Below are 14,410 nucleotides of genomic sequence, written 5' to 3' on the forward strand. Positions count from 1 at the left end.
AATGTTTATCACAGTATTTTCCATTTTTATGAGGATGCAGTTGGTTATTATAACAAGGTTAAAGGTCTCAAAGCCTTCATTTTTAGGCCACAGGTGTTCTTTGTAGAGTTTTTTTTTTAATAAAGAAAATTATTAGTCCTTTAAATTAGCTCTTATTGAAAGTTACCACATCTGTGTTATGTGGTAATGAAGCTGGGGGAGGAGGTCATAGCAGGGGACATGTGCTTGAAGAAAACATCTGGGTAGTGCTTTGACATTCACTAGCAACTTTTTTATTTTATTAAAAAGTAAGGAAATTATATTGAAATCAATTGCAAGATGCAAACAATAAATAAAATGAAAATACAGGATCTGAAAAAAAAATGGTTGGAACAAAAACCACCTTTCCCTTCTATTGCTCCCCTCCCATGAATTCCAACTGCTGAGATTAATTACATGGGCAAATGGCAGCATCAGTTAAAAATGGTTCAACCAGTACCTACCACATACACTAGTAATTCTGTCTTTCAGAGGAGGAGCTACTGTCATTTTAAATACAGCTTTTTGTTGTATTGCAACTTATTTTGGCTGTCATTCTATTTTACTACATCATTTCAGAAACAGGTACAGTGACCTTAGGAAGTCCTCTAAATAGGCATTTTTTTCCTCCACTTCCCCCAGCTGATAAAAGCAGAGACTTTGTTTCCTGTGCACAATTACACCTATCACTTCCATTCACAGGAGCAAGGAAAAATCTATTTTAAACAAAAGGGAGATGTAAAAGCCATCAAAATCCTCGAGTGGAAGTTGCGGAATAATTCCATGATGGTTTTTAGTCGTCAAGGCTGATAACTACATACTTAGGAACTCCTGCATTAACTCCTGACCCCTTGGCAGGGTCAGATGATGTTCAGCTCCTTAGCACACACAGCCAGGGATCTTTATAGGGCAGTGGTTACAGTATGCCTCAGAAATCATAAACAGCAGCATACCCATGCTCACTGTATTTTCTTGTTCTAAGTCCTTGCTTACAAATGCAAATGACATTTCTAGTCTACTCAAGTTCTTACACCACTCTCAGCACTGCAGTAACTGAGGCTGTTCCCATACCACGGCAATTGGTTGGTCATTAGTTTCCTCAGGCAGGGAAGCACAAAGGTATAAATCCTCTGTTTTAATGCCAGTTTTCTGTTCTTACAAATCTTGGCTTTAATATCAAGAACTTTTCATTGACACTTTCAAGCACAGTGTATAACCCCTACAAACTTAAAACCTATCTGGTCACAAAGCCCATGCAAGTTCTGAGGGCCTCTAAATATATTTGGTTATAGCTGTATGAAATTATTACAGAAGAGCTACACTCCAGCTTGTCTCTCCCCTCCAAAATCACAATAGCTGCTAACGAAGTTCACAATACTGTATAACAACATGCTCCAGAAAAAAAGCATTCCATGTGAATGTGACATGCAAATATTAAGACAGGACACCAGACTTCTTTTCTTTCCCCTTCCCAATGGGTATTTTATTTTATAGCATTTGCATTAGGTAATCAACTGAAACACTTAAACAACAGAAAGCTGGCAGCACAGTGAGGGAAAATGGAGATTATTTCTCAAACAAATAGCTGTGACAAAATTGTTTCAAGTTGGAATAGTATTGCACAAATGAATCAATTTACGGAGGGTGAGTGGGAGCAAGCATCTTCAACATGGATTGTGAGGAAAAAAGGCACTATTTAGCTGTGTGTGTGTTTAAAAATAAAAAGGTCATGAAGCACAATCCATGTTTTTCAAAATTACATTCAGTACTGCTTTAGAAATGCTCACAAACCTGTCTCTTTTGCAGAAGCTATGGAAAGCTGCTGATGTAAGTATCAGACAGTACAAGTGTACAAACATTTATAATTATGCTCCAGGTAAGTCTCAAGAAGAGAGGCTCTTTCTATAAATACTGCTGCAAAGGTTACACAGTTGCATAGGCTTACAGTAAAGGAAGCATCCATCCAACTAAGCAGCCTTAAACTTTCTTTAAGTTCAATCTCTAGTAGTCATAAAATATGCTCTAACTTTGAAGAGCTAGATTGGCAGTGCACTTGAATCAGGCTTTTCCACTGACTGCTTAAGCAGCACAGCTCAGACAGTATCATCCACACACCTTTTTGTCACATACACCTTTAAGTATACATATACACATTAAGCCAGGTAAGCTTAATGGAAAATTTTAACAGAAGTGTAAAAAAACAAACTGAATTTTTCCCAGTATAAGATAGAATTACTCTGAGATCATCAATAAGCAAAAGTTTATTCTGGTAATGTAAAAATAGCTAGGTATCTTCAGAAAACCTAAATACCCAGAAAAGGCATTTCAAATGATCAGGGTGGGCTGGTTCTCCACATCCTACATTGTATAGCTATACATTTTAATGTTTGTTTGAAAATGAAGCCATAATCAGCATACAAATAAAAGAGAGATTGCTAGAAAATCCACCCAGAACAAGCAGGAATGTGCACAGAGGACATTCTGCATCCTAGCCTTGGGTCTGCTTATAGATGCACTAAGAAAATAAAAGTGAAATTCTTGTTGTGTGGCTGCAGAATTATTAAGGGAAGGAGCTAAAAGCACTGTTGCTCTCCTGCCAGCACTGCCCAGAGTATCACAAGTGCCCCAAGCAAGCTGTGGGCAGGGCTGTGTAGTCACCTGCACAGCAGGACCTCGTGCCTCGGGCTGACATCAGGAGTTTCAACAGGGCTAGAGTTGTGCACAAAATCTGGGCGGCACTTTTGTACAGAAAGTACACAACAGTGTCACAAAATCTACTCTCAACTATATGTAGATAAATGAGCATTTCAGCACCTTTCAAATGAACTCAGCCCTGCAAAAAGCCAATCTCACTCCTCTACAGAGAGTACAGTGACTCCACTATAAAGATCTGTGTTCAGGAGGCTGCATAATAGTTTACTGACCATACAACCTGCAAAAACAAAACTTCACATATTGCTGCTTTCCTCTATGAGTCATTAAGGGAAAATACATGAAATAAATAATATTTATATACCATCAAATATTTTTAATGGCAACAACTTGGATTGTTCCTGTTTCTAAACAGAAAACAAGTAGAACAGATTATTAAAAAATCTGTAAAGCTCCTTTTCCTAAACTGTCTTTTAGGAAATCCAATTTGATAGTTGTAAATTCAAATTATTCTAAGTTCACAGTTGTCCTTAATAGATATAAAAGCAGATAGTCTTGTCTGCAGTCCTTGTGTGTTCTACAGATGATCACATTTTCTGAGTATACCTGAAATCAGTACCGCTCCAACTGTTGTTAGCATTTCTAAAAACGTTCCTAAAATTCTTGTTTGTCTCAACCATCACAGTTCACAGCAAAGAACAGGAAATTATAGCTGATTAAATAAAATGTGTTATCTTACATGAACTATGAAAAATATATTGCTCTTTTAAAAGTAAAAAAAATTGCATTGTTCTATTGGTTTTGTTATTGGAGACTCGTAATTAAGAAATTCTAAATCCTGGAAGGAAAAAAAAGAAACATAACTTTCAAAACTGCTTACAGAATAGAAGAAGTTTCTGTAGACCCTACTGAAATCAGTAGAAGTTTTGTCTATTGTTTTCTGGTCAATAGAGAAGCAATTGTACATACCTACTTAGATGAATATTTTGCATTTTCTCTTAGCAAGCTCATCAGCTCTCTTAGAGGTGCTCTGCTGAAAATTCTGAAGGAGATTCAAGAAGATAAACTAATCTGAATTAGAATAACATAGTAAAAAATCTAACATAAAACTATCACTGAGCTCTTTCCTGGGACTATAGATATTTATTTTACTTTTAAAAAAGGTGTCTGCTTTTCAGTTAAAACTTTTAGATCTCCATTAACTACTTTTTGTGTATGACTCCTCAGTTCCTTTCATTAGCTAGGAAACATGTCTTCATGTGTGACCTAACACATCCTATATCCAAAGATGTTGGCATTATTATTATTATGTCAACAGACAAGAACAAGAACAGGAAGTCTTATGCATGGTTCATGCTATATAAATGGTGACTTACGAGAAGGAACTTCCCTGATTATTTGGGAAGAACAAAGAGAGATCTATTTTTAAAATCAGAAGGGAAAAATCTAAGAAAACAAAGAAACTGCAAGATGTACTTGATAGTCTCTCATTATCCTCTCTGTAACTGGGCTGTTGCTTTTGGCTGCAGACATCCAGTTCACAGACCATTTTCCATTTCCTTTGTTTTCATTACAAGAACAAGCTGGTTAAAGAAACTCCACTTGGTAATTTTAAACTAAACCTTCAGTATCATACCTTAAGAATTTAAACCTTTCCCACCATTCCTTTCTTTGTCTCCTCAGTGCCTTCCCAATCAAATCTTGTGAAAAGCACTTTTAAGAAAAGGCAGGTGGAAGCTGTGTAGTCATATCTTTAAGAAAATTCAATAGGAAAAATTCTTGCAGTGCTCCATGGCCATTTGCTATAATGCAGTGGCCCCAAACATCTGTTCTCAAATTTCAATTTACTTCATTTGCCAGGTGTTTCACATTCTTAATAATTGCAACTCACAAATTCACAACAGTCACGGTAAGGCAGTTACATAAATACAATTATGTCTATCAAGTTCACTGCACCTTTCCCAACCAGACTGCATATGACAATTTTCTTCTTGTTCTCTTACCCTAATAAAAGGATGAAGACTGCTTTTCTGAAAAGAAAATCCCTGGAAAACATTCTGGTATTGAAGTCAGAGAGGTCACTGAAGTGCATTTCAGCAATGTCCAAGTTAACTCAACCAGGAAGTAGATGTGATGTTTTTCACTTCACACATAACAGAACCAGTGCAAAAAACCCCACTTTAAACTAATTACTTTAAACCTTTTGGTCCAAATACATAAAATAAGCAGTATTTACAGCATTTTACTCCTTTTGTAAATGCAATGCTTTAAAACACATTATAAAGCACCTCAGTAAAAATATTCTACAGATAAAAGTATTGAAGTAGTAGGAAAACCCTAGCCATACCACAGCTCACTAGTAGAGTCATAATATGGATTCACCAATACCTCAGTTTACAATTATTACAAAGAATCCATGGAGAAACTTACTGAATTTACAATTTTTATACCATTGTGTAAGGATCAACTAGAACTGCAGACAATACCAAATTTCTTTGTAGTTTTCCCAACCTCAGCCAGTGGTGGTGGTGATCAAAAAAAAAAAAAAAACCAATCCAAAAAAACCCCCAACAAAATCCCCACTGCTGATTCTTTAACTTTTTACAATATTAATGTGAAAATGACATTTTTAACACCAATGAGTAGTTGTAATTTTTTAATAAAACCACATATATAAATATGGGCAATTCCAGCAGCAGCATTTCTCAGCAGAACATGATTAACCATCCCAATTAATATCATGTGACATGATTCACTAAAACAAAGCACAGATGTCAACCAGTTATTAGGACTACTCATACTGTATACAACCAAAATTTCCATGTTGAAAGCTGGGGAAAAATGATTTCCTCTTCACAGAAGTATAAATGAAAATAAATTGCTCTGAAAATTAAAAAGAGCATCAATAGAAGTGGTTTTTTGATTGTTTACATTTTCAAATAGGACTGCCGTGTTTTAATTGCTCCAAATTACATTGTAGATTTCTTCAGGTTAAGGATATTGACTCCCACTGAAAATATTAGTTAGATAAAAGAAATGAAGCCTTTGCTTCTGGATTACCAACACAGCTATATCCAAAGCCCTGGAGGTGATCCACAACCCACTTTTCCTGTATAAAGAAATGTCTTGGAGGTCTACAAGCAATCTAGTTTCCATGGTTGAGGACTAAGATGATGATGTGGCCAAAGATTTAGGTCCATAAATCTAATAGTATAGCATTCTTAGTTTGATTTAGGGTAAATCTTTTCATAGAAAAAGTTTTGAGCCAGAATATACAATTCTCCATCTTTTTCCCGAACTGCATGTGCTCTGACAAACTGAAATTGCTCCAGTGCAAATTCATAGAACTCATTCTCCATTTTCCAGATTTCAGACTGCTGTAGCTTGGCAATAGTTTCTTTTGTGGGAAGTTTTTTCTCAGTTGTTTTCCTAAGATGCGACTTCTTTCCTAAATGCAAAATGAAAGCAATAGCTTCACTTTCAAGTTCACGTGCTCAAAAAATGTTTACAGTCCTTTGTTATTTACAGAGGTTTTATATTCTCAGTGTGTTGATAAACTGCATTAGAAGAAGCAGGCTTTAATCCAAAATTTATTAACACAACATGCAGAGTTGGAAACCTGCAGCCTCTCTCACTCAATGTTTATGAATTTTGCATCCATTCTTTCAATTCTTCCTGTTTGCTCTAATAAACCCAGGGAAGGAACATTCATTTAAGGAGTAAGATTACTCCATATAATGGACCTGGAGCAAAACTGGTCTTTCAAAATTAATTATTTATATGCTAATCTGGTATCAAATGTTAAGAATTTTAGAAACTGCAGAGACTTCTTTCATAGAATCATAGAAACATTTATGTTGGAAAAGACATTTAAGGTCATTGAGTCCAACCACAAACCTAACATTGCCAAGTCCCAGTCAGCCATGTCCCCAAGTGCCACATCTACACATCTTTTAAATACCTCCAGGGAAGGTTATATTCAACTCAGACTACCAAAAACCTCCCTGTTCTGGTGTAGCTCTCTGTAGCTCTCCATAAAAGAGAAAAAAATCTTGTTTTCGCATGACTTCAATTGTCTATTTCTAATCAAAATATAATCTCTACTAATAGCATTTAAACCATTATTCTCCCATCTAAATAGGATACTATAGTCTTATCATAAATTATACATAAGCCATATCCCTGATGCAGAGTTTCTCAGACAAAGATGACCAAAATGACGACCAGATTTTCCCCAAGGAGTGCTGTTGCTTTCTAATTAACTTGTTAATACTACATATCCAGGCTCTGTACATCAGATCCTTTTCTCCCTCTATTTGCAGCAAGGAGCCCTGCTAAGATAGATCTTCTCTTCATCATAAATTGCATGGCCAGCTCCTAGAAACTGAGCTACTTCTTGTAGCTAGGAGTGCAGGAAGATAAAATCTACTTCAGTCTCTGCATCCCTCAGGCTTTATTGCTCAGCCAACCAGGCTGCATTGAGCACAGGGCTTCTGAGGAAATGGAAATCTGCCACATCAGCTACTTTAAAAAGCTGAAGCCACTGTAAAACTTTAAAAAAAATATTCTGTTACAAACATATCACAATGTTACATGCAGTATACCTACACATCTACCTTTACCCCAGCCTTAAATATTTATCATTTGTGTGAGGCAGAAAGATACTTGGGCTAGCATCACCCCTGAGAGAAAGAGAGACAAAGAGAGAGAGAAAGAAAGAAAGAACTGAGAATCTTTGAAAAGGAGTTTGTTTCTTATATAGGAGCATCATCCAGCTGAGAGGCAAACGTGGCAGAGACTCAAACTATTCACCTAGATCTAAACAATTTACACTAAAAAAGGCAGAAAGTGGTTGAAAACTCCATGAATCAACTATTTTAATACCTGTCCGGTACAGTTCTGTGGCACCCCTGAAGAACCGGGGCAGAGCTGCCTCCAATAACATGATAAAGTCTTCAAGCTCTTCAGTAACTCCCACTAGGAAGTATTCATTAATCAGATTGTATTTGGCTTGTTCCAAAGCCCATCTGCTTCCCACATTCCTAAAATGACAGAGAACAATTATATCAAGTTCCGATGTCAGCCAACAATCCTCAGTCCCTAGATGGAGATTACTTCACAACAGGACATTTGTATAGGAAAGGCAAGACTTATTCCAAGTTATAACCATTGCTAACTTCATTTCCCTTTGCAGTTCCTCTCATTTGTGTTCTCACCTAAAAATGTGACTCCTCTACTTATAAAATAGTCTAAACAAAAATATCCAGTGTGTGTGTGTATATGATTAATGCCTCTATTCAAGCAATTTTTTGGGGATTTACACTGTCTCAATATTAATACTCTGTCTCTACTTTCACATTAGATACCAGAAATCTGGCAAGAGCATACCTTCCCTTTTGCATCTTCTTTCTTTCTCTGCTTCTCCACATGGCCAGAGAGTAGACAGGTATGAACAACAGGCACTGAAAGAGGAGCTCCCAAGTGGCCATTTACTTTGCTTATGTTTGAATGAACAAAACCTTTGACAAATAATTGCCCTTGCTATCACTCAATCTTTCAAAAACTCTACGGGGGTTTTTTTGGGTTTTTTTGCTTAAGAGTTTTTTAAAGTCTTTGCCATTATTATAAAATATTTTGCATTGACAGATGGACACAATTTGCTTTTGTTTCAGTTTCTGCTCAGTAGCATTGACTACTGGATATCTGGTAAACATTTAAAAAGACGATAAATTTATCCTGATCTCAATTATTGTGTATTTCCCAGGAACTTTGGGAGCTTGAACTAAAATATATCCATTCCAAAAGAAGGATTCTGTAGTCTGACATAACAGAAAAATGTCAAGACTTTAAATCTGCAAAAATGATTTTTAAAATTGAAAACATGTTTTCCCTCATAGCACTGCTGATACAGTATTGTAACATACTGCTAGTTTAAAGAAGTGCAAAACTGTTTCAGTAAATCCATCTTTAACAGAAAACACTCAAGTATCCACTGCTTCACTCTGTTCAGTCCCTCACACTTTTATCAACTGGACTACATATTGAAATTTGTTAAAGTTTAGATTTCAGCACTGATGTACTTGATGAACAAGCTACATTCATCTCCCTACCAGCATTCTGAGCTGTGGCCACAGAAGAATGGAATTTGAAGCCAAAGTTTCTCTGGAGCACAGTCGGAACCTCCAGCTGCCACACATTCATCAAAGGTCTGGAACAAAGACAAAATTGAGCTGAGCTTTAAAATCTCATCTATGTATCTAACATCTCAAACACATATATGATGTTTTAGAAAAAATGTCAAGCCTTGCTTTCACAGTGTTATCAGGATGATCTACTATCTCAGCTAAACAGTACTTGGACAGTCCTTTATGGTTACAAGTAATGAACAATTGATCTTACCTGATACATTGATATACCTTTGATATAACTTTAGCAAAGGCTATTTGTCAAAACTAGCAAAAATAGTCAATAACTGTTGGTATAATTATTTTCCCCTATAAAAGAAGTCACTAAAGATACAGCATCAAATGCCATGAGGAATTGTGTGATCCTGCAACAGCTGGGTCTTTTTTAACATAGAACATTGTGCATTTTGTCTTCTAGATTAAACAAGCTTCTATTACATTTGAATAATGAGAAATAATTGCCATTTCAAAGGCTAATTTTGTTTTGGCAATCAGAAGAACTGAAAAGAAGTTGTTCACAGAATATTCCATACAATATTGCTCTTGATGTGGATACACTGCTGTAGTAACAGAGTTTCAACTGCAGTAACACAGTTACAATAGGAACTCCATTAGCACGGCAGGGAATTTGTAAATGCTTTACTGTGTCACCATAAAGGAAGCACTTGTGATACTTCTAATCACGATATAAGGCCTGTATCTAGGATATATTAAAAAATAATAGATCCCATGGACAACTTTTTAGATTGCTTCTTCAGTATAATTACAAGTTTCTGTTCAAAGCAACTATGTAAAAACACATTTGTGTAATTATTTGGGGTTAAGAAAAAGGACAACATGATTTGCTTTTATTTTGAGGTGAAGTTTATGAGATAATCTGAAAAAATTATTGATACTATGCCAAAGCAGGGAGTAAACTATGGTGCCTTGGTTCACATTGAACTCTGAGTTTAGAATAGCTTGTACATGTCACACATCATAGATAAAAATGCAGCTTAAGTGGGAAAACAAGACATTGGTATGCTTTTCCTAGCATAGTTCTCTAGGGAAAATCTGCACTGATCTATTGTTAAATGCACCTCCTAAATTATGAATGTTTATACTAAAAATGAACTGGCATCTATGCAAAGAAAGATTTCTTTGCTTATACCTGCAGGTTATTTTACAGTTAATAAGCAAGAGGAAGCAAGCCATTTTCTAAGTAAGCTGAAATAGGACAGACTTCCTTCCACACTTCCTCTTATGCACCTACCTTGGCTGCTCCATCCAGAGATTTATTATAAGAAACACTTGCCTCTACAGACTCTGCATTTGGAGCCAAGCTAACTATGACTGGAAGCACAGGGTACAGAAAACAACCAAGTTTAGAATTCTTCTATATAGATGCCATGGTATGGACTAGGAGGGGCCAGAGTATAAAATACATTGAGATTCCTTCCCACTAATAAAGGAACAATTGAGTTTCACTAGAAGTAATTTCTGATCTTCCCCACTTTTCAACTCTAGAGCTTTTCATTAATCTACTGTAACACATACTAGAATAAAGACACTGCAATTGGCTCAATCCATTTTTGAGCTTAATTTTAAGCTAAATTTTATAACTAATGTATGCAAAATTTACATCATCTATATATGGACAGTTCCCCAGAGACACTTTGGAAAAATAGTACTACCTGATTTACATGAAAGAAGCCAGAAGCTTGATACAGTAAATCAATTTCACTTCAAATGAACTTGAAATGCTTACAGAACATTTTAAGTCTGTACAACAACAAAGTCTCTCAAACAAAAGAAAGTGGTATTGTAGCGATGAAATGTAAAAAGCCCCTTCAATAGAAAAACATCAAATTAATAACGCAATGCATTGCAAGCATTGTAAACAGAAATGCATATGACCTTTTTCCCAGCAAATCAAAGCTTACAGTGCAGTCTACCAAGCAGCAACACTAAGGATTTTTGGCATGTTTCCCAGTGTCTACCTAACCACGTTGTTTGGATTATAATTCAAAATTAAAACAAACACTTAAATTTTACTCTTTTTAGTAAGTTTTATGTCCTAGAAACAGCTCAGACTTAGCAGCATGCTCAGCTTTCCAAGTGACTGATCTCAAGCAGGAAAGAGGAAGACAGGCTACAAAAGATGAGATCCTATATCTCTTTTTTTAAAATGCCCTTATGATATCATATCACATCACCTGTTCATCTGTTTAGCCAGTTCTATAATGACAATTTTTAATCTTAATTTCAGTTTATTCTTGAAGCTTTTCTCTTCCTATGCTGCTGTGCTTCAGCATACCTGGACAAACTGAAATGCAGTAACTGAAGATGGCGCTAAAGCCTAAATAACAGAGGACCATTTAGTTCCCAACTGGAAAAAAAAGAGGAATGGTTTGCTCCAAATACTTAAAAAGCAGTATTTAGATGTGGACAGCACACAAAATGATTATTCACAATCATTAGTTGTTATGGTGTTTATAGACTAAGCTGTATATTTTGTGTGACTTTTGCTTGTTTTTTCAATGTCTCTTGGTACTCACACAGCACTACACTAAATTGTCAACATTACAGAAAAACAGCATCAGCTTAAGAAAATATAATCACTGAAAATGTATAAAGTCTTTGGCTCTGTAAAGTACAAAAGTTCATTACATTTTATAGGACTCCACACTATTCAAGCTACAATTTTGTAAACCATACACTCATGTATTTTATACAATGCTTTTCTTCCCAGTATAAGAAAAATCGAAACCAACATGCCCAGAAAGGTCATACTGCAAACCATGACAGTGGATGTACAGATTCTTTCTGAAGCAAATCCATTATGGAGCCTAAATGACGTTGCCATCCTGAAACTGTATCAGTAGTCAATGTTTGAATGTGCTAACCTGAACTTGTCTACAGCCACCTAAGACGCAAGAAGTACAGAAATTTATGTGTCAGACTCCACAGTTTCCAAAAAGATATTGCAGTGTTTACATTTTTAAAAAATAGAATAAATTGGGTCGCTAATTATATGAAAATAATCAACAAAGCCAAAGCATCAGCAGTTCTACAGCTTTTGCTGAAAAAATATGTCTCAACATATTTTCAACAAGAAAAGATGTAGCCTTCTTACACAGGAGGATAAACCTAATCTGGTAATTATAATTCTGGATACCTAATAACAATTTAAAAACCTATTTTATTTAATTTTTTAACAAATTGCAACATACAGTGAATTTATAAGGGTACAGAGAACCTACTAATGTCATGCTCTGCTCCAGTATGGACAGGAAATGGAGAATATAGCTTACAAAGCCATCACTATCACCAAGGCTGATAAAATAACAATTTGGCTTTGATCAGGGTATTTTTAAAATTGTCTTCACATTGATTTTAGTAAGTTCAGCATATATTATTAGGTGTACTTTACCTTTTTATCCCCCTGCTTTCGCCTCCGTAGCCCTGGTCTGTAATCATCTCCAAAGCGCAGAAAGTAATAGTAAGAAACTAGGCGTTCTATAGGGTCTCTTATGACATTTATGTAAATTGGTTTCTTTTTAACACCAAATCTAAAGTAAAAGAGGAAAAAACATCTTTCAAAGGACAAGTCAAAGCTTCTCATCTAATATGTAAAAGCCTGTCTTTATTACTACAACTGAAATCCATACACAGAACACATGACACTTGAGAGGAAGCTTAATGATCACTTTATCTCATACCCAGTGCACTACATGGATGGGAAAGTAAGTTCAATTTCAGTCTGCCTAAGATGATGATTTTAAGGGTTTATTATTAAAGAAACAAAACAGATATATTGTCACATAAATAGATACTAAAAATGTTTACACAACCATCTTGACTCTAGAAATGCCTTAACTGGTTTAGCAGCCACATTCATGTTTATAATAAGTACAAGGAAGTTTGATATGGAGTTCTGGCCCTTGTGAACTGGGCTTTGCAATGCTGTGAGTGGTTTTCCTGGCAGGTCTCCAGCTGTCAGAGACATTAACTCTAATAGCAGGAAGACAGGGCTCAGAGCCCATCCATAGCCTGGGTTGAATGCATACAGCTATGCTTATTAAATATAAGTCTAAGATAGTATCTGTAACCATATTAACTTTTCTATCTAAAGATATTAAATTTTTCCATAGACATTTACCCTAAGCAGATTTTGATGCACTCCACTACAAACAGAAGCCTGATGAAATGAGGTGGTAAGCTCATACGACACAGGAGAAAAATTTAAACCACCAAACTGTTTTGTGCAAATGCTACCTTTCAATGATCTATGCTCAAGTCAGCTTTTACAATACATTTCTCAGATTTCTTTTCCATTCGAGATATTCTGTGGCAAATTATTATGGTATCCAAATATTAAAGAGTTTATATCACAGTGGAAATTGCAAGTGTGTCAAGTGCCCTGAAGTAAAGCTAGAAGCTGGAAAAAAAGTTCTCTTCTGTTCCTATGCAAACTGGGAAAGTGTTCTCCATCAAAAGAGGGCCATTCATGCCTAGCTTGGCTAAAACAGAGAACTCACAGTTTTAAGATGCAGTACCATGATTTCTAAAGGGGCAAATTTTACTACCAGATACTGTGCATATGAGGAATGTTAAGTTGAAAAGCTGAAGAACAGAAGTGTAGCAAAAGTAGAAGAAAGGAGGAAGTTAGAAAAAAAACAATTAATAGGCATTGCTTTTGCCAAAAACAAGCGCTACAGACAGAGAAATTGTTAAAGGCTACAGAAAGAGCACTTGATTCTCCAGTGCTGCCAGTAGAGTACCAATGATTGAGGCTGGAGCACTCTAAGGCAGAACTGCTGACATCTCTCTGCATGCCAGCTGTGACTTCCCACAGTCTGCAGAGGAGAGAGGGGTGAATATTTCAACTATTCTGATGCAAAGTCCAGGCTTTGAACTTCACCCTCTTTAAACTCCACTGAAGTGCATGAGACATGCAGGTGGTGTCCCCTTCCACAGACTGCTGCAAATGCTGGGGGAGCTGTAACAAACCATTTCCATAGAGCAGCAGACTCAGCCAATGAACAGCACATATCTGTGGGTTAATTGCAGATGTCCAAGCCCTTAGAAATGCTTGTGCTGCATTGTACAGTCGCCTGCATTTGCACATGAGCTTGAAGAACTAGTTTCAGTTACAAGTAACATAAACTTACCAGTAACATAACTTATTACTGTAACCTTATTAATAATGATAATGAATTGGCAATTGCATTGTCAAAGAACATATTTTCCCAACTATTTACCAGAGAAAATAGAGAATAAATGGATAAGAAATTTTAAAGACAAAAAGGAAAGGGAAAAAACTTAAACTTTTATTAGCATAATTTCTACATGGATGGATTACAATAACGTGTCCTCAATACTCTGAGTTATTGATGGAATCCAGTACTTTAATTTTCAGCATATTTTAAGAGGTACTTCTGATATTTCACAGTGGACCTAAGTCTGAAGTCCATGGATAAGGAAGCACTGACTCTTCTGAAATATTTTACACTTAACTACAAGAATGTTCATTACAAGAACATACCTCACAGCCTTAAAGGTGTGGGCCTTGC

At 36.0% G+C, this 14,410-nt stretch overlaps 1 protein-coding gene across 1 annotated transcript in view; it reads right to left on the reverse strand.

The window, feature by feature from the left end:
* Positions 1-1,471: 1,471 nt before the first annotated feature.
* The window catches only part of HS2ST1 (heparan sulfate 2-O-sulfotransferase 1), a 79,134-nt gene continuing 66,195 nt past the window's right edge, over positions 1,472-14,410 (reverse strand). Inside the window, exons 4-7 of the mRNA XM_036387414.2 lie at positions 12,268-12,406; positions 8,781-8,878; positions 7,555-7,712; positions 1,472-6,118 (exon numbers count right to left, since the gene is read on the reverse strand). Of these exons, the coding sequence (XP_036243307.1) occupies positions 5,892-6,118; positions 7,555-7,712; positions 8,781-8,878; positions 12,268-12,406 (622 nt within the window). The 3' untranslated portion in view covers positions 1,472-5,891. The remainder of the gene's footprint in view (positions 6,119-7,554; positions 7,713-8,780; positions 8,879-12,267; positions 12,407-14,410) is intronic.

The sequence above is a fragment of the Molothrus ater genome, chromosome 9 (assembly GCF_012460135.2).
Source record: "Molothrus ater isolate BHLD 08-10-18 breed brown headed cowbird chromosome 9, BPBGC_Mater_1.1, whole genome shotgun sequence".
NCBI classification, from domain to species: domain Eukaryota; kingdom Metazoa; phylum Chordata; class Aves; order Passeriformes; family Icteridae; genus Molothrus; species Molothrus ater.